The sequence below is a fragment of the Thunnus thynnus genome, chromosome 6 (genome assembly GCF_963924715.1).
Source record: "Thunnus thynnus chromosome 6, fThuThy2.1, whole genome shotgun sequence".
Classification (NCBI taxonomy): Eukaryota; Metazoa; Chordata; class Actinopteri; order Scombriformes; family Scombridae; genus Thunnus; species Thunnus thynnus.
In genome coordinates, this window is record NC_089522.1 from 31,912,643 (window position 1) to 31,938,315 (window position 25,673).

The 25,673-nt window shown below is 41.2% G+C and overlaps 1 protein-coding gene across 1 annotated transcript in view; it reads right to left on the reverse strand.

Moving 5' to 3' along the window:
* Positions 1-338: 338 nt before the first annotated feature.
* Positions 339-25,673, reverse strand: part of grm6a (glutamate receptor, metabotropic 6a) — a 30,714-nt gene continuing 5,379 nt past the window's right edge. Inside the window, exons 3-16 of the mRNA XM_067593408.1 lie at positions 15,907-16,123; positions 14,794-14,929; positions 14,521-14,675; positions 14,308-14,448; positions 14,027-14,227; positions 10,742-10,881; positions 10,510-10,632; positions 10,143-10,407; positions 8,771-9,006; positions 8,509-8,670; positions 8,218-8,367; positions 4,276-4,416; positions 4,092-4,196; positions 339-1,583 (exon numbers count right to left, since the gene is read on the reverse strand). Coding sequence (XP_067449509.1) covers positions 4,107-4,196; positions 4,276-4,416; positions 8,218-8,367; positions 8,509-8,670; positions 8,771-9,006; positions 10,143-10,407; positions 10,510-10,632; positions 10,742-10,881; positions 14,027-14,227; positions 14,308-14,448; positions 14,521-14,675; positions 14,794-14,929; positions 15,907-16,123 — 2,157 coding nt within the window. The 3' untranslated portion in view covers positions 339-1,583; positions 4,092-4,106. The remainder of the gene's footprint in view (positions 1,584-4,091; positions 4,197-4,275; positions 4,417-8,217; positions 8,368-8,508; positions 8,671-8,770; positions 9,007-10,142; positions 10,408-10,509; positions 10,633-10,741; positions 10,882-14,026; positions 14,228-14,307; positions 14,449-14,520; positions 14,676-14,793; positions 14,930-15,906; positions 16,124-25,673) is intronic.

The window sequence follows — 25,673 nt, forward strand, 5'->3', positions numbered from 1 at the left end:
CAAGGTTTCTCTCCAACAGTCTTCTGAAGATGGAGGATGATGGAGAACCTGCATCCAACATCCTCACGGTGTCCTACAAACTGGGCTGTTGGACCAGTTTGACGTCTTTTCATAATAAAACCTCTTCTGTGTTTGACACATATTCTGCACATTTCCAGATTTATATTTATATTCTGGGGCTCTACTGGAATATATTGCATGATTCACAGTTAAAAACTTTATGCAGCCCCTCAGTTCAGCCTCTGTCTGAAACAGGCAGTTTTAGCTCCTGTCTCTTTAAGACCCGCCTCCTGATCAGCCCACTCTGTTCTGATTGGTCAGCTTCCAGAGGCTGTATCACAGCTGACTTCCAGCCACTCAGGAGGCTACGTCAACAAACCATAAAACAAACTATAGTAGCAGGATTTCACTACTTTTTCTCGTTCTTTATTCGAAATGTCAACTTCTCAAATACATCCGTACATGTTCGACCCGAAATCAGATCTGAAATATGTGAGTGGACAAACAACACATGGAAAAACCTTAGCAACAACTTTAGCAACCGAGGCTACAGAACGGACGGCTGTTTATGGGCATGCACAATGAGTCGAGGTCAGCTCGACATCAAGGTAAAAAAAAAAAATCGTAGCAACGAAGCATTTAATTCAGGTTGAAGCCCTGACTTTTGACTTGCAGGCAGCATTTCTACATACAGTACGTTCACCTCAAGTTTTAGAACTTTGACCATGTTTAACATCCGACATCATAACAGGATATAAATAACAGTAAACCACAGAAAAGCATAATATGTCCCCTTTAAACATGTTTCACCTTCAGTTTCTTCAGTTTGAAAGTCAGACAAGATATTTGTTAGGTTCATTTATAACAAAAAATCTTTTTCATTCATAAAACGTTCCCATCGGCTCATGAAACAGCTCCGGCTAGCTGAAGTAGCTAACAGCACAAGTGTCGTCATGCATGAATGAGCTGCATCTTCATTCCATGTGACGAGTATTTATCCTGAACTGTTCAATATTTTACCAAGAACGACTCAACTTTGAACACTTTGTCACCGTGGCAACCAGGAAGAAAAAGGTTTTCTTTGTCTTTTTTGTTTGTTACATCACTGAAGGTGTGAATGTCCGAGCTTCACACTATCAACAGATTCATCTGATCTAACAGGAAGTGACTTCATGTATCAACGACACCTCCTCCTCCTCCTGGACTTCCTGTCTACCATCAAAACAGAGTGGATGTCTCATTAAACTGCATCGAAGGGAGCTACAGTGTGCGGACTTTCATCTTTCTTTTTGTACATTGCTTCTTTGGTCCGGCACCTGTTTGAAGTTTATTGGATGTGCACGTCTACAACACTTTGATGTCATCAGAACAGAACCACAAAAAAATTCACAATGAAAGCCCAGAGGATAGTTTTATTGTTGGAGATGTTGTTTCTGTGTGTGTGTGTGTGTGTGTGTGTGTGTGTGTGTGTGTGTGTGTGTGTGTAAGGGGGGATTGGGGGTGAACCATGTGATCTTCATGATGATGATGATGATGATGATGACTGTCATCAGGCTCTGCACGGGGATTGGTCAAACTGCTTCCTGAGAAAGGAGAATAAGAACATCAGTGTGTCTTCACAGAAGGAGCTTCAGTGCCTTGCTCAATGGGAACCTGATCAGCAGCTGTTGATCACAACACCTGTCATCTCAATATTTCAGGTGAACTGAATATATTAATCTGACAGCTATCAGCAAAAAGGCTCCAAACTAAATCTTAGATTAATGTTGGAGACAAAGACTGTCAGTTATTCTTTGACGTGTTGAGGTCAGCGAATCTTCACGTGAATTATTCATGCGTGAATCTGAGACGAGTCATGTGACACGCAGAGAAAACAGCTGTTTCCTATCTGATTGAACAGGATATTGGAAATCATTGGAGGTGTTAACATCCTCTCTCCTCCGCTCTGTCTCAGGATTACTTCCACACTGATGTGTGTGATGTAATAATGATGATGTGGTTGATGGTTGTATTCCCTGTAGAGCGAGGCAGCATGTTCCCACTGAGGACTGACAGAACAGAAGAAGAAGAAATGATCACTGAGTGGCTGCGAGCTCCTCTCTCAGTCTGACAGTTTTTTATTCTACAGGGAATAGAACCGACAGCCTGCAGCGTTAGTGCCTTGCTCCTGAGCACAGAGCACAGCTGTTAGCAGCAGCATGAATCTTTAACAACCAGCTGAAATATTCAGAAGCTTCTCCACAAATATCTGCTGCAGCTTCCACACGTCAGGAATCATCTCCATCCTGTTCGCCACACGTTAGCCCCGCCCACCCACCATATCAGGAAATAAACCCCGCCCCCTTGTATGTCAATTATTCAGTGGAGAAGAGAAGAAGAAAGACACATTTTGAATCTTTACTTGATGCTAGTTTTATTCTGTGTTATTGTCAGTCTGGCTTTTTTATGTCATTCATTTAGCAGTTTTATTCCTTTATTGCTGTGTTTTTATGTGATTCTGTGTGACGCACTTTGAAACTTTGTTTTGATAAGTGCTATGTAAATAAAGATATTATTATAATTATTATTATTTTATTCACTCAGTAAGATAGATGGGCTGTCTCAGAGTACAGCAGCCTCTAACTCATATTACTGAGAGTTCAAACTGAGAACGTGATCAGTTTGTAACTAATGACACATAATAACAGCTCAGCTAGACTCAGGTGTTTCACACACCTGTGCACCTGTCACACTCACTGTGATGTATAGTTACAATAAAACCTAATTTGACATATTACATGCTTTGATCTTTTTCACACCTTCAGTCTTTTCTCTCCTGCAGTGCCGGGAAGAGATACCAAGGGTCGTATGTATCAAGCGACTCACAGCAGGAAATCACAAGCTAACTGACCCAACGTTCTCAGTCACATGTAACGCTTTATTTTACAGGTCCCTTAATTTTATACTGATTTTCTGGACATCTTTTGAATAATTTGGTTATTTTTTTAGGACATTTTACAGAAAAGGTGGTGCAATTTGGTACAAATTATAAGAAAAAACTGAAAAAAGTGTTGTTGGTAAGTACCCCTCATTATATTTGGGTTCATACTTGTGACTCAAACTGAAAATACTTAGTTTTAAGTGTGTAGTTTTGTGTGTCAGATGATATACAGTATTATCATATTAAGTTTTTTCAGTAATTTCCTGAAAGTAGCTGCTGTTACTGTTAATTCTTAGGACATTTCTTTGAAAAGGTTATGTAATTCAGTAGTATACAGGAAATGTCCTCAATGGAGTTTCTAATTAAAAGCCTGATAATATGTAGTTTACAGACTACAGACTGAGAGCTAAACTAAAACAACATAACACTTTTTCTCTATGTTTTCTTATAATTTGTACAAAATTGCACCACCCTCTCTGTAAAATTACTTGCAAATTACTCAGACCTGTAAACCTACCTGTAAAATAAAGCATTACCCACATATTTGTTCCTACTGTTAAAAATGTTTTATCAATTTTCATTCACTTCCATCTATGCTGATATTTAGGAGACTACAATAGACATATTGAAAGATCATTTTGTTTGCTGTCCCTACAAACGCTGATGTCACTTTGTTATTTTTAAATGTGTTCTTTAATAAATTGACCTGAGTATATCTGTAAGTGTTTATTGTGTGGTGACAACTGTTCCTATCAGGTTGTTTATCGTCATATCACTGTTGTTAAACTGCACAATAAAAACATGCACATCACCTTCAGACAAGTCAACTTTATCTTTCGAAAGTTATTCTGTCTTCAGTTTTAAACAAAGAGCTCCCCAGGATGACCATGGACCCTGACTGAAAGCTCTGTTCCAGGTAGCAGCTTCTCATTTCTCCCAAAACATCATCAGATAATTCTACAGTAAACATTACTTTGACAAATCTACCACATATTCACCATATAAATGTTTAATTTCTCACCTTAAAAAAAAACAACCATCGAACTCTGCAAAGGAGCCTTTGAGCAAGACACTGATGGTGATTCCCATCTGTGTTCACATGTGAAATGTTGTGAGGCTGAAATTTACAGTTTAACTTGATCTGTGTTGTCAGAATGTGTAGTTTCAATACCTGCAGGTTGTAGTATTACTGCGATCTGTCAGGTTCTATCTTCGTCTCTCCATTCTGTTTCTCATTTAATGATTTCTGAGACATCCGAGCAGCCTGGGCAACCGCCTGCAACATAGCAACCATCAGAACATTCAACACAGCAACAACCATCAGGACAGGGACCACAGTGAAGTTGTGTTCAGACCTTGAAGCTTCTCTTCCTCTTCTGGACATTCTGCTCAGGGTGGAAAATGATGACATAAACCTTCGGCATGTAGAGCATCCCGAGAGAGACGGACGCACTGAGAGACATGGACACAGTCAGAGTGGCTGTCTGGATAAACAGCTGTAGAGACAGAGAGACAGACAAACAAACAGAGATATGGACACAGTCAGTGAGTCTAACCACCTGCAGGAACTGCAGAACCCTCTTAATGATCATGAGAACCATCTACATACATCCCAAACCTCCTCTGTGACTAATATAACCTCCTTAAGGAAAGGTTGAACCACCTAAAGAACCCCTTGAATTTTCACAAAGGCTACTAGAAAGGACCACTGAAGCACACGAGGAACCATGAGAACCCCCTCATTGATTACAAGAACCTCCTAAAGGACCTTTACAGTCTCCTCAATGAATTCAAGAACCACTACAACCTCATAAATCACCACAGACATCTCCTAGAAGACTTCTAGAACCACCTAGAGAGCCTCAAAAATCTCTTCAATGACCACTAGACCCACATAATTTATTATTGTTTATTTACCTTCCACAAAAAGAGTGTAAAGTACCAAAAAAAGGTACTGTTGGCTACCGAATTCCAGGTAACAATACTGGTATCGGTTCAAATGTTAACGGTACCAAACCCTAGATGACATATAAAAAAATACTACAACCACTTACAGGGCCCAACAAACTTCCAAAGTGACCTCAAGAACATCCTAAAGAACCGCTAAACCACCTACATGAGCCTGAGAACCTCGATTATCACAAAAAAACATCTATAGGACCCAAAGAACCTCCTCAGTGCCTACTACAACTTCCTTACGGACTAGTTGAGGGAGCTGAAGGAGCCTTTGACCCTCCATAAAGGATACTGGAATTTCCTAAAGGACCACCACAAGCAGACTTCTTGAAACACTTTTATGACCACAAGAACCACCCCTAGAAACTCCTCATGGACCACAAGAACCACCTAAAGAACCCCTAGAACCTTCTTAATGACTACAAGAACTGTCGAAATTGTCTCTAGAACCACCACAGATAAATCTTAAGAACCATTTCAATGTCAACAAGAATCACTGATAGGAACCCCAACACCTCCTCATTGACCAGAAAAAAATCCCAAAAGGACTCCTAGAAACTCCTCATGGACCACAAGAGAGCCACCTAAAGAACCCCTAGAACCTTCCTTCTTGATGACTACAAGAACTGCTGAAAGAATCTCTAGAACTACTTACAGAATCACCACAAATCGATCTCAAGAGCCTTTAGAGTGACCACAAGAACCACGCAAAGGACCCCTAGAACCTTCTTAATGACTACAAGAACTGCCAAAATTGTCTCTAGAACCATGTACAGAACCACCACAAACAAATCTCAAGAATCTTTTCAATAACAACAAGAATCACCAACAGGACCCCCAATACCTTCTCATTGACCACAAAAAACATTCAAAGAACCCCTAGAACCTCCTCATGGACCACAAGAACCACCTGAAGGATCCCTAGAACCCTTTTGATGACTACAAGAACTACACTACTGAAAAGGTCTCTAAAACCAACCACCTACAGAACCACTACAAACAGATCTCAAGAACCTTTTCAGTGACAACAAGAATCACAAACACAACCCCTAACACCTCCTCATTGACCACAAGAATCACCTAAAGGACCTCTAGAACCTCCTCAGTGAAAACTAGGATTATGGAAAGGACCCATAGAACCTCCTAATGGGCCACATTACCTTGGCGGAGTTGTGTGACGAGTGTGATTCACATTGAACCTGAGGATCTGTACGGAACTGTTTCTACACTTCAATGTGTCACCTGACTGTACAAATATATGTACAACACACACACACACACACACACACACACACAGCCTTCCTGGTTCAATGTGTTTCTTTATTGTAGAGATTTGTGTGTGTGTTTGTGTGTGTGTGTGTGTGTTAAGCCAGTAGACAATAGAGACCTCCTACAGACCTCATAGTTGTTTGTTAATTCCGTCAGACACACACACATACAGATACACACACACTCTGCTTTTTGTTCTGTTGTTCTCAGATAAAAACAGACAACAAAAAGAAAGCAGCTTCCTTTATTTTCTTCTCCATCCAATATCCGACGCTCCTGAACTGAAGAGGAGAAATGAGGCAAGGATTGAATGTTATCGCAGAGAGACAGGAGGACAGACGAGGACAAAGCAAGACCAGGGTTAAAGGATTTCCTGTTATTTCAGCGCTAATTTTAAATATTACTTCCCACAAATATCTCACTCTTCTCCCAGGATTTCCTGGATTTCATCATAAATGAAATTTCAGTCAGAGACACTTCGAAGGATGAAGGAACTGTCTGTTTATAGCGAACGGTTATACAGGAAGGTTTGGTGGAGAAGGTTCTGCTGTTCGACAGGAGCTCCTACAGAATCTGAGCAGTGATGAGTTAATCCCCCAAATAAACCCACACAAAAATGAATGTGTTAAATCAACAAAATGAAATATCACATCAGGAGGAGCTGCAGCATCAAACAGTTTGATGACAGAGTAAAGAGTGACAGTGTGGTGTTAGCTCAGGTTGTGTTGATGAGGTTTGAAGAAAGATGCAGACTCCTCAAACACAAAACAACTAATTCTGCAAATTCCAGGTTTCTGCAGGTATTTTTCTGGGAAACAGAAGCAGATTTAAATCCGCTGTATTCAGCCTCAAAGAGGAGAAACAGAAGAAGCAGCTCGCACTGCCAAATCTGAAAGCGGCTTTCTTCTTTTTATGTTTCCGCTCAGCTTTCAGATAAATCTTTTCTAACTGACGCTGCTGTTTCCTTCATGTTATTTGTGGCTTTCATCGTTTCCTTTTATCCGGTTGTAACTTTGGTTTTAACAGTTATTGTTCTATAATTATGCCCTGTGTTGGTTTATAATCTGCATAATCCAGCTGTTCCTCTCTAATTCTGCTCTCGCTCTCTCCCAACTCCATTAAGGACTCGTCACTCCTGAACTCAAACTGAACCAGAAAAACCAAAAGCAGCTTTTCACCTGACAAAACAATCTCACCACCAGGTTCATTCTGGAGCTCTGATCCAATATTTCACCAAAAATCAAAGATTAGAGAAAAAGTCCAAAAACTGAAAACAGATTTGTGTATCAGAACTTTGTTTTTTCTTCTTTCCTCTCCCATTAATCATCTCACGACCCCTCAGATTTATCTGCTGACCCTTTGGAGGGGCCCAACTAACTGTATATAAAGCTATAATTAGCTAACTGTATATAAAGTAGTTGAAACTAGCTCCACCTCCAGCAGCTACAACAGTAACATGCTGCTCTAACACTGATGCTTCACTATTAACAATCTAATGATGTCATATATAATAATATATCAGTCAGAGGAACCAAACCACTACTTTTACTGCAATACTTTAACTACATCAGCTCATATGTTCTTTTACTGTAGGAGGATTTTTCATACACAACTTTTACTTGTAATGGAGTATATTTACATTGCTTTGATGGTACTTTAAAGCCAGGCTCAGACTACAGGAGTTTTAAAATCCCAACCGGGAGATGCACACGGGTTGTCTGTTCCTCAGTGAGAACTGGAGGTGAGATTTTAACTGTCAGTCTTAATATCTGTCAACAATAGTATGCTAACTAATGTAAGCCTCAAAGGCTAGAATGTTTACTGTTGCTTGGCAACACCGTCAGTTCTCTCTCATTGGCTATTGTGGTCCCGCTTGGAAAGTAGTGATGTAATCATCCAAATTTTAACTCCTGAATATCCAACATGTTTGAAATTATCGGGGCGATGAGTCTACGAGCAGTTCTGGAGATCTGAATACTTCTTCCATCACTGCTGTCACATGACAGCCAGGTGGACTAACAACCCTCATGTGACCTCAGCGTCCCACCAAGTGACCGACATTCGCCTCTTACCTTCTCAGTGGACTGGGCAGTACCAAAGAAGATCGGTACAAAGGCGAGCCAGACGATGCAGGTGGTGTACATGGTGAAGCCAATTGGCTTCGCTTCATTAAACGTCTCCGGGACACCACGACTTTTCACTGCGTACACTGTGCATGTTACCTAGCAACAGAAACGATGCAGGTTACCTAGCAACACAGAGAGCGCAGCCTTCTACAACAACTCATACCCATCGATCTATATTCTCTGTCAAAGATCAATGTGACATCAGATCATCAAATCAATACCAGATCAATAGGTTACCATGAGCACGATGCTGTAGCTGAGGCAGCAGATGATTGACAGGTCGGACATGTCACACTTCAGGATTCCTCTGGCCAGGTCAGGGTTCGGGGGGCGGAGCTCCTCGTAGTCAATGATGGTGTGAGGCGGGACGACAGCAAACCACACAAACACACCGAGGACCTGACACACACACACATACACACACACACACATGCACACTGAATCATGTGACAAACTGGTAAAACAGAAACAGGAAGCGGTGTAACAGCTGTGTTCTCACCTGGACAGAGATGAGGACAAAGGTGATGGCCAACTGGGAGGTGGGACTGATGAATTTGGGCGGTGTCACTGACCTCTTGCCTTGTTCGAAGATGCGGTAGATGCGGTTGGTTTTGGTTAACATGGCGGAGTAGGTGATGGCCATGCCAAGGCCCAGCAGGAGGCGCCGGAACGCACAAGCCACCGTACCTGGCTCCGCGATCATCAGGAAGGTGATCAAGTAGATAAGAAAGATACCTGCAAGAGGACAGAGAGGCAGATGACATCATCCACACTGCTGATGACATCACTTCTGTCATCAGGAAAGTGCTGTCAGCTCTAGAAGAAAAAGATGTTTATATCTGTGTGTGAAAAAAAACCTCTTTCATCGTAAAATATTAAGTTTTTATTAGTAGAGTTTACCTGTCAGTAGTGTTTACCTGTCAGTAGTGTTTAGCTGTCACTAGTATTTACCTTTCAGTAGTGTTTACCTGTCAGTAGTGTTTAGCTGTCAGTAGTATTTACCTGTCAGTAGTGTTTAGCTGTCACTAGTATTCATCTGTCAGTAGTGTTTAGCTGTCACTAGTATTTACCTGTCAATAGTGTTTACCTGTCAGTAGAGTTTACCTGTCAGTAGTGTTTACCTGTCACTAGTATTTACCTGTCAAGTAGTGTTTACCTGTCAGTAGAGTTTACCTGTCAGTAGTGTTTACCTGTCACTAGTATTTACCTGTCAGTAGTGTTTACCTGTCACTAGTATTTACCTGTCAGTAGTGTTTACCTTTCACTAGTATTTACCTGTCAGTAGTGTTTACCTGTCAGTAGTATTTACCTGTCAGTAGCGTTTACCTGCCAGTAGTATTTACCTGCCAGTAGTATTTACCTGTCAGTAGTATTTACCTGTCAGTAGTGTTTACCTGTCACTAGTATTTACCTGTCAAGTAGTGTTTACCTGTCAGTAGTGTTTACCTGTCAGTAGTGTTTACCTTTCACTAGTATTTACCTGTCACTAGTGTTTACCTGTCAGTAGTGTTTACCTTTCACTAGTATTTACCTGTCAGTAGTGTTTACCTGTCAGTAGTGTTTACCTGTCAGTAGTATTTACCTGTCAGTAGTATTTACCTGTCAGTAGTGTTTACCTGTCAGTAGTGTTTACCTGTCAGTAGTATTTACCTGTCAGAACTGTTTACGTGTCAGTAGTGTTTACCTGTCAGTAGTGTTTACCTGTCAGTAGTATTTACCTGTCAGTAGTGTTTACCTGTCAGTAGTGTTTACCTGTCAGTAGTATTTACCTGTCAGTAGTGTTTACCTGTCAGAAGTGTTTACCTGTCAGTAGTATTTACCTGTCAGAACTGTTTACCTGTCAGTAGTGTTTACCTGTCAGTAGTGTTTACCTGTCAGTAGTACATAGCTGAGTTCTCTTCCTGACGCTCTCACGATGGGCGTGTCATTAAAACGGATGAAGGTGATCACCACGCCACTGGTCGCTAAGATACCGAGCATGGCCAGGGAGGCGGGCACTAGAGCCCAGGGGGAGTTCCACTCCAGTTTGATGATTGGAGTCGGACGACAGGCGGTTCTGTTTGGAACGGGGCGCATGTCTGATGGACAGGTCTCACAGTTAAACTCATCCAGCTGGTACTGATACCCGTCACAGAGCTGCAGACGGGTCAGACACACAGACAGGTGTGTGAGTGTGGGTGACAGTAGATTAAAACATGTTCTAAATGTGACATATGATGATCATACGTGACAGTTTACCTCACAGTGCCAGCAACACGGAACACCCTTCACCATCTTCTTCCTCTCTCCTGGTTGACACGGAAAACTACAGATGGACTTAGGAACTGTTTTATCTCCTCCGGACCACTGCATCTCCTCCAGCTGAGAGACAGACAGACAGACAGACAGACAGGTGAGAGACAGACAGAAAGGTGGAGAGAAACATATAAATCTAAACACTGTCACATGTTTGGGCCAATCAGAGTCATACGTTGAGTCGCAGGTTATTGGTCCACTGGCCAATGACATGGTAACCAGGGTGGCTGTGATTGGTCATCTGGAACTGGAAGATGTCGTAGCGTCCGGGCGCGTCTCCGTTCTCATTGAACAAAACACTGGTACCTGCACTTCCTGTAGGACAGAGAGACAGACAGATGAGTCCAACAAGTGGATGATCATTTGTTGTTGATGACATCATCATCTCAACTCAAAGTTCCACTAGCAAGAAAACAACCTGACTGACAGAGAGGCAGTTATGTTATCACATCTGTAATCTATATTAAAAAACAAAACCAAATGTAAATCAAACCGCTCTGCCTCTGAACATGTTCATGTATTGATTAAGTATTGATCAGTACTGAAATGTGTTGATGTTTGTACATATAAAGGAACCCAAAGTCCACAGAGGAAGTGCTGTTGTTCTGTCCAATAAAAACATTAAGCTTCACTTGACTTTCAGACTCAAACTCATGGCAGCAACAAATATTATATTTCATCTGAAAGTGATCTACTTCAGTGAAACTGGTTTTAAGATCCAAACACGCAGAGAAAGAAGAGGAAGAATGTTCTTATAACACACAGGTGACAGAGGTGCAGCCGGGTTATTTAAACTTTAATACACATCTCATAGGTGTGAGATGAATCTGACATTATCATATAGATGATTCTGCTCTGATGATTAATCAGAAACATCCACAGACAGATTTAATTTATCACAACTGTCACGAGTCAGTCAGGACCAAAACTCAAAAAACTGGGAAGATTTAACATTTTTATTTTATTCCAAATGTGAATAAAGAACAGGTGAAGAGAACATATTCTCTTCTTCTTCCTGCAGAGTGTTTTCAGCAGCTGCTCACTTTAATTATTAACACACACACACGCATGCACGCACACACACACAGCGCTGAAAGGAAACATGTAAAGTGCATTAACTGATTATCTCTCACTGTCCCTGAATAAAGAAAAACCTGCTATGAAAAATCAAACTCACGTTATCTCCTCAGACCTGAAGCTGAACCACACAGAACACATAGAACATACAGAACACATAGAACATACAGAACACATAGAACATACAGAACACCATACAGAACAAAGAACACCATAGAGAACACATAGAACACACAGAACAGACAGAAGACAAAGGCTGCATCTGAAACCACCCACTATACTGGCAGAACGTACTGATGTGGCCAAAATGTAGCATGTAGTATGCAAACAAAAGCAAAATCTGCAGTATGCAAAAAATACCCGGATGTCATGTTGTTTTGTAAAAATCTCCAGTATGCATCCGACCAGTCTGCCTACTGTATCCCACAATGCAAAGCGCTTGAACGGTCACAACAACCAGTCATTTTTGAAATGGCGGACAGAAACATATTGGAGATTTTGAGCCAGGCTAAAAGCTGTTAATATGTCACTTTGTTAAGTTTGAATATTTTTTCAGGTTTATCCAAATAACACCTGTTTGGAAATTTGCTTGTTTTCAGAGATGTGAGAAGCTCGCTGGGTGAGACCGACCGGTCATCTCGACCGTTGCCAATAGCCATGCTATTGATTGTTTACTTCCACTTTCCAAACTGGGAACCCAGCTAAGCCTGGTCTAGCATACTGCAAATTAAATCAATTTAAAAGTTTCATATTGTAGTAGGTGGTTCAAATATAGCCATAGATCACCATAGAGAACACAGAGAACATTGATCAGTATTAATCACTGTGATATTGTAATATAACTGTCCATCCATCTGTCTCCACGTCTGTGATCCTGGTCAGACTTGATTACTTCGTGTACAGATCAGCTCTGAGGATCTTTGATAATAAATAAAAACATGACTAAACTCCACTCAGCTGTTTCTGCAGAAGCCTTGAAACAATGTTCGTTATGACAAACAGCTCTGTGAGGTCGGACCACAGAGGTGGAGGACGTTACAGCGGATGCATCAAAGAAGTGTCTGACTTTGACACCACAGTCTGCTGTTCACATCTCGTCTGCTGGTGACAGTCGATGCTGGTTTCTTTTAACCTCCCATCTCCCTCTCAACTTTCAATTCTAACCACAAGTGAACCTGAGGCGTCAGGTAACGCTGACAAACGTTTGTCTCTAATAAAATCCAGCCTTAAAGTCTCCAAAGATCCTTTTTTCTCCCTAAAAGGAGCCTTACTGAGCTCAGATCTCACAGCAACAGAGCACAATATGTTGATGACTCGTCTCATGCTACTAAGGCTGATTGTCCGTCCAACATAAACACTTTGAGACAGTCAATCTGGAACTTTGTTGGCTGCGTCTGTTACAGTAAAGGCTTTTTTGTCTCTCAGAGGTCTGTGTTATGTAAATGTTCTGTCATAGTTCTATTCAAACATGGGCGGCTGTTACATATATAGATTTCTCTCTGAATATTTTCCACCAGATTTTGTCCTGGAGCTCAGAGACATACATGGAGGGAACAACTCGGAGTGGAAGGAGTTCATTAAAATCCAAACTCCCAAAATACATGAACATCCTATATATGAACACGCCTCTACTGAATGATTAAATATTGAGACAAGAGAGAAGAAGATTCATGTAGAGAGAGAGAGAGAGACGGGTAGTCAGACAGACAGACAGACAGACTGGTTTCATGGCGTGCAGCTCTCCTGTTCTACATTAAATCCTCTCAGTCTTCCAGCTGCTGCAGCTTCCCATCTTTATAAAATATGGATTTGATCTCTAACAGGACGAAGCTGCTGCAGTTTGTTCTGATCTGAAAATGTCTCCTCGGACGCTTTGTGTCCTTTGTTCTGGAAGCCAGAAAACTGACTGTAAAACATGTTTGAAGACTCCTCAGGTTAACATCAGCGGTCTATCTACACCTGAAAGACAGGAGACACTACTCTGAGGACAGCAGTGGACACATGTTGGACAGAGAAGATAGCAACCAACCATGGAACAACCATCAATCAACACAGGAGCTGGTCTGCAACACCGTGTAACACCCATTCACACCTAGACTCACTAACCACTGTCACATGTGACTCTAATGACTCTCCAGGTGTGATGGAGCCTGCTGGGGTGTCCTATGTTTTAATTAGTGCCTGAATGATGTCCTGTATGGTATTTTATAGTCTTTTTATTGTTGCTTTGCATGCTTATGAATCATCTCAATAATCGTGTCATTTTAGATCTTATCTTCTTGTTTACGGTGACTGTTTAACATCTGTGTTATTAATGTCCCCGTTAAATAAGCCAATCAATAAATAAATGTTTGTGAGCAGAGAGGAGGACAGCCGGACTCACCGTTGAAGTTGACGGCTCGGATGTAGTCGAGCAGCGAGCGTCCCTCCACAGGGTCCATGTTGCTGCAGACTCCGGGGCTGCCGGGACAAAGGTCCTGGTGCATGCTGTGCAGCGCGTACGCCACCGAGTACACCGCATCGATCACGAACTGCACCTTCCCCTCCTGCTCGTACGACGAGTCCCGACCGATCCTCTCCTCACCTGCCGGGACGCACACATGCACGTTCATATGACATCACACTCACGCAAAGACTCCTTTGACCCCTCAGGTGTGAGCGTACCTGTGCATTTTTTCTTGTCGGGGTCCAGTTTGATTCCAGGTCGAGTCAGTTTACATCTGAAGTCATCCTCCCAGAACTCAGCGAACCAGATGTTCCTGCGGTTGTTCTCCAGAGAACGAGACATGAAGTACTGATCGAAACCTGAAACACACACACACGCAGTTATACACACATAAACACACACTCTGTCAGGTTGTTACTTCCTGTTGTTACCTTCGATGCACGCCCGTTTGGGCAGGATGGTGACGGCTCCCTCGGCGACGTCCTCCAGATCTGCAATTGGTGAACTCTTTGCTCCCCAGCTGTCCGACCCCACAAACAGGAAGTGACCCGTCAGGTTAGCGCGTTCCGCCGCCTCGAGGACCCGCCTACCAGGAATAGAGGGGCAGAGTCAGAGTGGAGTCAGGATTCTAAAACCTGGATCAGACTGATGATGTTTGCTTGATTGTTTATTTGTTTGTTTGATTGTTTGTTTATGTTGTTTACTTGATGTCGTCCTCGTTGGCAAAGATGATCACTCCTCTGGCGTTACTCGTCTCCATCAGACGTTTGATGATCTTATCAAACTCTCCGTCCGACGGCTCGCGAGGAATCTTCACCGACTGAGCGATACACACCCCACCTGAGAGACAGACAGGTCTACTGAGAGACAGACGGGTCTACTGAGAGACAGACGGGTCTACTGAGAGACAGACAGATCTACTGAGAGACAGACGGGTCTACTAAGAGACAGACGGGTCTACTGAGAGACAGAGGGGTTCATATCTAACACCACTGAGAGACAGACGGGTCTACTGAGAGACAGACGGGTCTACTGAGAGACAGACAGGTCTACTGAGAGACAGACAGATCTACTGAGAGACAGACGGGTCTACTAAGAGACAGACGGGTCTACTGAGAGACAGAGGGGTTCATATCTAACACCACTGAGAGACAGACGGGTCTACTGAGAGACAGACGGGTCTACTGAGAGACAGACGGGTCCACTAAGAGACAGACGGGTCTACTGAGAGACAGAGGGGTTCATATCTAACACCACTGAGAGACAGACGGGTCTACTGAGAGACAGACGGGTCTACTGAGAGACAGACAGGTCTACTGAAAGACAGACAGGTCTACTGAGAGACAGACGGGTCTACTGAGAGACAGACTGATCTACTGAGAGACAGACAGGTCTACTGAAAGACAGACAGGTCTACTGAGAGACAGATGGGTCTACTGAGAGACAGACGGGTCTACTAAGAGACAGACAGATCTACTGAGAGACAGACTGATCTACTGAGAGACAGACAGGTCTACTGAGAGACAGACTGGTTCACATCTTCCAACATCAGTCTGACTGTTGATCAGTGTCATTTTTCTTGTAATTTGGGTTTCTGGCAGTTTGATACTTTGTTAAATAGACAAAATGAAAAGTTTGACTCATAGCTGAGTTTGTGCTGAGATAGAGGAGACTGTGCATGTCGGCTGAGGACAGTTTGAAAAGGTGGCAGATAAATAATAAGTATAAACTAATCAAATTGAATCTGGACTCCAGAGGGTTAAAAAGGAAACCCTCAGGCCAGTAAGAAAAAGTAGAAAAAAAATAAAACATGGTACCAGCCTCTCTGGAGATCTGCATGAAGGCGTCCACTCCGCTCTCTCCGTAGTTTCCCTCCGAGGCCAGCGTGGACACGTAGTTCCAGCCCAGAGCTTTGACGATGTCCAGCATGGCCTGAGCCTGGTACGAGTCCGGAGGAACCACCCGAGAGAAGAAGTCATAGCGGTTATTATCGCTCAGCTCTGGAGCCGTGGACGCGTAGCTCACCTGAGGGATCTGAGAGAGACATCAGTAATCAATAATCAGTGTTTATTAGCAACTGGTGTTCAGAATGAGACTTTACAGTTTTATGTTGACAACATACACAACATGACAACAGAAGAATAAGCTGAAGATAAAACACCAGAGAATCTGCTGCAGATCGATCAGAAGACAGCTGATCCCTGATGTTTGAGACGCCTTCAAACTACATCTCAAACATGCAGAAAATCAATAAAACCTTCTGCATTCATTGTGCCGTCCTTCAATAATATCTACACATGCAGAAACACTGAACAATCTCCTCTGTGGATTTCTATTATGATCTTTCTACATGATTGCATGTATGAAGGTCTCAGAGACGTCCTTTCCTTTTGTACGCACAACTTGTAGAACATTCAGATTTTTAACTCTGTTTCCAACCAACCAATCAGCTTCTAGACGTGCATTGCGGGAGCTTCTTGTTTGTCTTGAATGTCTCATTTCCATCGCTGGTGTCTTATCCTCACAAAAGTTACCTTTATATTTGACTAAATTTCTTTTCCGAATTACATAATCTCTTCCTGGATTACGTTCACAGGCAAACTTCATTAATATATCGCACTGAAGTCACAGGGAGGAGGTTCGGGGTGGATGGTGGCGGCTTTTGTACTTTCCAGACAAGCTGACCTCTGCTGTGTCTTAAATCGCTTCACTTGTGTACTTACACGTAACATTTTGAGTGCATAAGTGTGTTCACACTGAGACGTATGGGAAAATACACTCAAAACTGTCAAAAAGTTGAATGTGGAACTATGGACACCTCTCGCCCTCAATGGTCGCCATCTTTGCTACGTAGCGGAAGGAGAGGGACCACTTTTCAAACTGGAAATGGCGGCCGGGTACGTTGTAACTACGGTGAACATCGCCACATTATACAAATGTAAGTTATACATGTGTTTTTTAGCAGTAAGCACCACTATACTGTTGTTGGATATAAGCCATCAGTATGTTTTTTGGGTTAATTTAGCAGTCTGTAATGATTTGGTAGCGCGAACAATACCGTGAATGCTAACTCTAGCTAATGCTAACGCTAGCTAATGCTAACGCTAGCTAATGCTAACTTGCGAACGTCATTTCCGGTAAGCACACAACGGCCGTGTTTGATTTGAGACGACACTACCCTGTCAAAATTCGCGCACTACACCAGTAATATATAGTGTAAACAGTGTACTAACAGAAGTATGTGATTTGAGACACAGCTCTCATCTTGTCGGAAAAGTTAAAAAAAACATTGCAAAGGAAGTTTTCGGGGCAGCTGAAACCTGAGTTTTGTCTTACAGGAAGTGTTTCACATATGTTCACCTCAAGTTTTGGATTTTCCGACATCAGAACAGGATATAAATGACAGAAAATCACTAAAAGCACAAAATGAACCCTTTAAAGGATCAGTCTGGCAATTTTCCATATTTTTCTTATTGTCAACAAATCTCATGTTTGGATCCAAACCAACAATGAACTGATCTACTAACAAGTATCATGTGTGTATCCAAAGTCTGATATATCTTATTCCTCCGTTGTTGTTCAAAAACTATTAAAAACACATCAGTGAGCCACACCACTGCACTGGGTGACATGTTCCTTCATCATGAAGAGTTTGGTCACGTTAGTTTGTTTAGAAACGGCTCCAAAGACGAATAACTGTGTCGAGTTTTCACTCTCCGGAAGACATTTCCGTGTCAGGAAGAGGCCGCGGCGTATGAGTGAGGACGCATGAGATTTGTTGACGATAAGAAAATCACAGAAAATCACCAGAATTATCCTTTAATATTAGTGAAAGATGGTGGTTTCACTTAAATGTTAATAAACATGTCGTGTCTCGTGCTTCAAGTCGCTGCAGACTTTTTCTGTATCAAACGGAGACCATAATCTTTCTCTAATCTTAACTGAGTGCCGCCAGCGTCTAAACTCAACATTAAAACTGTTTCATAATGTTGAAGTTACGACCAGCTGATATTAGACTGAAAGATTAGAACTAATGAAACACATCAATGAACATTTTACTAGATTGGACTGGATGGTCTTTATCGTCCATTAGGGGCAATTTGGTTTGCAATCAGTAGTCAACACAACCAATACACATCATAAAAATAAACAGAAAGACATAAATATATACAATAAACATACAGTAGATGTCATTATAATAAAGTTACAAGGACTAAGAGCCCATCAGTCCTTTGTTAAAGTGTGTGTGTAATAACTACTAGACCTACAGCTTGTTTAAGAAGCCAACAGCTGAGAGAACAAATGATTTCAGATATCTCTTTGATTTGACCCTCCCAGGGAAGGCAGGAGTGGAGACTCTTCATGAAGACGATGTTGAAGGTCCGCCAGGATGGCCTTTGCCCTCTGAGTGGCTCTAACTAGATAAACATGGCCCAGATCATTCAAGTTGGTGCCAATGGTCTTTTGGCAAAGAAAAAACAATCTTTCACAGCCTATTCCTCTTAACCATGCTGAGGTTTCCAAACCAACAAATCGCTGCAAAAGTTAAAACTGACTCAATAAAATATGAATAAAACATTTTCAAGAGGGATCTTTGAATATTAAAACCCCTCAAGAAAAACAGTCTCTGATTGGCCGTTTTGCAGATGGAGTCAGTTTTGGCATCCAGTACCTGTATCGGCTTACTGTCTCCACTTATTGACAAAAGCACATGCCGTGACAGGAGGGTTTCAGCGAAAGTCGATAAGTGTCTCTTTTGTCTTAGAGACACTGAGTTGCAAGTATGAGTCATCAGACCATTTGATGAAACTGTCCCAGCCCACCTCATGGTCCATCAGGAGGCTGACGGTCACTGAAACATCAGCTAACCTGATTATGAACCTTGACTCAAACATACTCTGGGATTCATTGCAGCACAAATAACAAGAGCAACAAAACGCACCTCTGAGGTGATGCTGCAGAACACGTCAGCCTCTCAGACAAAGTGTCATTAACACAAGTTCTCTGTGACTCACTGTCAGAAAGTCGACCAGCCAAACACAACCAAAGTCAATGCCAGATATTTCAGAAAGCCTGCAAGCTAGAATATGGGGCTGCATGCAGTTAAAAGCTGACAGGAAATCAACAAAGCTTAAGTTTACATGCATCTTCTCAATGAAATCCAGCAGTGTTGCTGTGGCGTCTTCTACCTCCTTCCTTCCTTGCTTGATACGTGAATTATGCTCTGTGTCGTGGCCAATAAGCCCACTGCTTAAATACCTTTACAAATTAATTAACAGAATTTTCTCATTGTGTGGAGAGAAAACATAATTCAGGCAGCATTATGTTTACAGCAGTTTACTGCTGCCGTTTAGTAGAATATAAACCTCATTTCTAGAGTTCATTAAAACACAAACTCAGACTTCAGCAGCCTGAACAAACCTAACTCACCTGGTAAACACACCTGAGTTCATTTAAATCAAACTACAGTCAAAGAATCTGACAAACATACAGCCGATTGGTCATACTCTTAACACACAAACACACACACACACACACAGTGAGAGGATTAGGGTTGTGTAACAGCAGAATGTGTGTCAGAGCTTCAATAAACCCAAAAACAATCACATTAACCCTGTGTGTGTGTGTGTGTGTGTGTGCGTGTGCATGTGTGTGTGTGTGTGTGTGTGCAGATTAATGAAGGACTCCACATTAACGAGCTCCTAAAAGCAGACCTCGTTATGACCGTCATCTTCATCATCATCATCATTACCGTGCCGACAGAGAAACGCTTCAGTGGAGCGAAACAAACAAGATTTTGTGTTTCAGCCTCCAGCTGATTCAAACTAACTGCTCATCTGTCAGCGTCTGATCGCGTCCGTAACCATCACGCAACGCGCACTGTGCACACTGATTGGACAGCTGTGAGGAGCATCAACAAAAACTGATAAATAAATAAATATCTGTACTATATATAAATACTTTTTGTCACGACAAAAGAGGGACTAAAACTAAATAAAAAGTGACTTTCGAAAACAATTTCTATGAAGAAATGTTTTAATAAAAACTAAGTGTGATGAATGAATAAATCAGTTTTAATGTAAAGTCTTATTGACGCAGCTGCAGCATCTGTGGAATCAAACACTGTAGCTCCTGATTGGTCAAACAGGCTCCTCCAGCAGCCAATAACATCTCCTGTTTGACCTGTTGCCTCATCAAGAAGCATCTTCATTCAGTGATGTTATCTGACGTTACAGATTTATGAAATAATTCATCTTCAATCCAGTGAGAATTAAACAAGAAGGAACAATTAAACAGCTGACACACTGTGAAAACATGCAGGCACACGTTTACAATGATGGATGAAGTATTCAGATCCTTTACTTCAGTAAAAGTACCAATACAGCAAAGTAAAAATACTCCATTGCAAGTAAAAGTAGTAAGTATTAGCAGCAAAATGTACTTAAAGTATTAAAGTAAAAGTACTAATTTCATCCCTCAGATGTTCCCAACCTAGAGTTCGGGTCCCTCCAAAAGGTCACCAGATAAATCTGAGTAGTTTCCAACCTTTTTGGTCTTTTGACGTCTTACAAAAAGCAGTGTGTAGTCGGGGTCACATTTCACATGTCTATGAGTTGTTAACAGCTCCACCAAATAGTGATTTTTCCCTCTAAACTTCTCACATGCTTTCATTTCAATAAATGTTCAAATGATCCAATATTTCAGCAAAAATCAAAGATTAGAGAAAAAGTCCAAAAACTGAAAACAGATTTGTGTATCAGAACTTTGTTTTTTCTTCTTTCCTCTCCCATTAATCATCTCACGACCCCTCAGATTTATCTGCTGACCATTTGGAGGGGCCCCGACCCCTAGGTTGGGAACCACTGGACTAAACTAGCTAACTGTATATAAAGTAGTGTAAACTAGCTCCACCTCCAGCAGCTACAACAGTAACATGCTGCTCTAACACTGATGCTTCACTATTAATAATCTAATGATGTCATATATAATAATATATCAGTCAGAGGGACCAAACTACTACTTTTACTGCAATACTTTAACTACATCAAGCTCATAATACTTATGTACTTTTACTGCAATACTTTAACTACATCAAGCTCATAATACTTATGTACTTTTACTGCGATACTTAACCATAGTAGAGTATTTTTACATTGCTGTATTGGTACTTTTACTCAAGTAAAGGATCTGATTAGTTCTTCCACCACTGAAGGACTCTGAGGCTTCAGTCTGTGGAGGAAACTGTTCTGTTGGTCGACTTCACACCTTCTTTATGTGACATAAAAATGTATTTCATGTCATGTCTTTGTGTCTTATGTTGGACTCAATCTGTAGTTTTATGACAATAATGACCAATAAATTCAGATCAGTTTCTGTGAAGGTTCTCAGTCATCCAGGTCACGGTTATCCAAGGACGGTTGAATCAAGGGCAACTGGATTGAAGACATTTCGTGTCTTCAGTTCTAACTGACTGGTGGGGAGTCCCAGGTATTTAACCTCTGTGGAGTTATGAGTCGTTGGAGTCACCTTATATATATACATACTAAAAAAAGGAGGGAAAATCTATGAGTTCAGTTCTGCCTGTGATGCTGGAGTGTTAATCAGTAGATGTGACAACATATGACATAAATGCAGTTTTTCTCATAAACAGAGCACTCAGTTGTTCCCCAAATAAACATAATCGATTATTCAAAGCTCCGTCAGATTCAAGATTTTGAATAATCAGCGTCTGACGGAGCTTTGAATAATCAGTATGGCTTTATGAAAGCAAAACCGTCGAAGTGACGTGAATAAATATTTACAAAAGAGTGTGAACATTTTATTTGGAATATTTAAACATTCAAAAAATAGCAATGTCTCCTCTATTCAGTGGAGACATGTGATCGGTTCGCTCGCTGCACGTGAAAGCATCTTTCATCAGACAGATGTAACCCTTTATGTGCTTGTCTCTGCAGTGTTACTGCTTTCATTCACAACACAGTCAAACCGGCATTTTCTCTGAAATGTTAGTAGGTCTTGAGGTGGGGAATGGTACAGATTTCCCTGAACATCGATTCCTGCTTCCATTCACACATGATCCCATACAGGAAATGTTCCTGAACATTTTAGGGATCTACTGCATGTGTGAAAGGGGCTTAAGTGTATTATGAAGGGATCTTCTAATGGTCAGTATGAACAGGAGGGATAATTAGAACAAGAAAAACATGTTTAATGTTCATTTGGACTCCTGACTGTTGTTTTAATACAGATTTGAAACCTGTCCTTTAAGGCGTCTTTACCAAACGATCTCTGATTGGTGATCAGCTGATGACTCACTAACATAATGAACCAAGATGCTGCTGAAGCTGCTTCTTCTTCTATATTCTGTTCATATACACTGACTGTTGCTGTTCACACATGTATGTTCTGTACTTCCTGTGAAAATATCTCACTCCTGAGATTTCTCACCATCAATCAAGTTTGATTTTAAACAAAACTGCACATAATTATTAACAATTAATGAATTCTATAGTAATTCTCTGACATCCTGCTGTAGTTCAGCCAGACAGGAAGTCATATTATTAGAGTTGCAACTAATGATTATATTCATTATCGATTAATCTGTTGATTATTTTCTTGATTAATCGATTAGTCGTCTGGTCTAAAAAATGTCAGAAAATGGTGAAAAATGTCATGTTTACTGTCATAGAGGACTAAAAAAAACAGAAAATTTTCACATTTAAAGGTATAATATGTAATTATTCCACATTAAAATGTCTAAAAACAACTAGACCTATGTTATATATGTTGTTGAGTTGTGTACTTACATTATCCCAAATGTTTCCAACAATTTTCAAACCCAGAGAAATCTGTAATTTAATCAAAGTAACGGACTGTCTCATTTGGTCACATGTCAATGGCGTCATACCTCCTCTACCAAAGAGTAAACACGCACAAGATGCATACGGCGGCGCTGTGTTTGTCCGCTACAATGGCGTCTACCAAAGAGTAACTTACACACATACAAGATAATACATCGGTGTTGTGGTTGTTCCACACAAACTGCTATAAATTGACTTTTATTCAGTTTAAAGCCACATTTTCATGATAAATTTAGGTCGTTTTTAACTATATTTTTTAGCTGGATGAAGGATTTTAGTTATTGGACGTCTGGATCTTAAGTTATCAGAGAAATAAACTGGGCAAACGTTAGCAGCAGCTCGGCTAACAGCCCCTCCAGGAAGTCCGGTGGTCGCCGTACATCGTCGGAGAAACACTGATTTTTTAGGTGAAACAACTTTATGCAGTGTTTTTACCTGTAATCTGGTTTGTGTGCGTTTGTTCTGGAGAAGAGGAGACCTCTTCAAGTAAAAACTGAATGATGAACACTGGAGTAATCCTATCCCGGTAAAGCTGGTTATTTAACAACAAAGACAACAACTCCCATGATCCCTTGCTACCCTTGCTACCGTCATCACACTCCATCTTTTGTTATTGTTTTGATTGAGACCCCTAGCGGCTGAAATTACATATTGTGTGTTTAAGAAGCCACAATCAGAGAATTTGGTCTAAAAATGACTCAAATCGACTGATCGTTGTAGCTCTGCATGTTATCGTCTCATGTTATATGTCTGAACAGGCGTTTCACTGAAACATTATTCTTTGTCCTCGCTGCTGTTCTGCTGTCTGCTCTCACTCCCTCCACTTCCTGTATGTGACATGTGACATGTAGGCTATGTAACTCTTCAACACATCTGCACATTGATCACATGTTGTGTTTCTGTCAGACAGTCAGTTTGTCAGAGTCGCACCGCTCTGACTTGAACCCCTAAGAAACACTGGATTTATCAATCAAGGTTTGGTATTGATCGGTTATCAGTTATTAGTCAAATATTCCCATGATGCATCTGTGCGTTTTAGTTTGATGATTTTAACAAACTGCAGTTATAATAATCTAATAGTCTGCTGAACTGAACTGAACACACACACACACACACACACACACACACACACATACCCTCATTAAAAGCTTTCATTAGAGAACAGCAGTCATCCAGACGAAAACTGTCTGTTTCTAACATTAATCCACCGTCCAGACTGTCTGTTTACCTGTCTGTCTGTCTGTCTGTCTGTCTGTCTGCCCAGAGTTCAGGCTGTCAGGCTCTCGCTCAGTAAGTTTTTTTCTGAGGCTGAATTCAAAGGATTTTTTCACAGCAACATAAAGACAAATAATATACTTAAAATGACGTATGACTTATGAATCAGCTGCTGTTTGGGATCCTCCTCTGATCCACTGATCAGAAGAAACCTGCGATCTGATTTAGAAGAAGTAAACCGAAGCATCTGTTTGGTTAAACTGGGTTTAAAGAATAAATCTGGTGATTTTCTATATTTTTCATGTGCAGAGCCAAACGAACAATAAACTGATCTACTAATAAGTATTGTGCGTGAATCCAAAGCCTGATATATCTGATTCCTCTGTGCCGTAGACCTCCGTTGTTGTCCAAAAACTATTAAAAACACATCCATGAGCCACACCGCTGCACTTGGTGACATGTTCCTTCTTCCCTGAAGAGAGTGATTACCGTAGATGGTTTAGAAACGTCTCCAAAGACTAAAACAGCAATAAGATTGTAAATCCCAAGAGAGAAGTTCCTTGTAAGGCCGACGCAACACATGTACAGGGACGCTAGCTTGTTGTGCTACATATCACCAGCTCTTGACTTTGTTCTACATTATAAATTTCTCAGAGAACTTCAGTATAAAGTCAACAGGCTGTGGTTCCTCTCTCTCTCCTGAGACTTACAATCTTATTACTGTTATTAGTCTTTGGAGATGTTTCTAAACACTGGTGGACTCTGGTGGTAGAGGGATGCAAAGTTGAACTTAAACCTCTGCTTAGGCATGTTAAAAAGTTTTAAAAATGTATCCTGTCATGAAATCTGGAAGACAAAACTGCTAACAGACAAACAAAGGTTGAGGAATGGAAACAACTTCCTTAATCGAGGTAAAAACATGTCCTACTGGTGCAGTTCTAGTGCTGTATGTCAATGCCTTTACCACCGCAAGTAACAGGAAAGGCATGACAAATGACAGATCTGCCCATCATAGACTTGGCTGTTTGCCAAGTCTATGATATGGAGGAAGACAGTATTGTCTCTGCATTTAAGATGTTCCACTCTTCCTCTGCTCTCCCTATCAGCAATGTCCCAGTAACGCTTGCGTGCCTTAAAGAAACTGATGTGGACACGGTCTTCCCAAAGCCGACAAAACGCTTCAAAATATATGCTACACTGCCAGTGACAGCTGCATCAGTCGAGTGATCATTCTCCAAATTGAAGCTGATCAAGACCCAGCTTAGAAACAGACGCTTCCTGATCTTCCGCTGTTGTGCATTGAGACGTCCCAACTGACCGTAACAAGGTCATTAACATTTACAAACTCATAGCCAAAAGAATTCTCCTTTTATTTCACTATTCTTGTTTCTTGCTTCCCTGACAAGACTGCTCCAACAGCTAATTCTCAAAATTTTAATAGTTCCATGTTTTTACAACAGATGTGTTTGAGAAATAAACATTTAAAATGTTACCCATTCCCTGTAAAT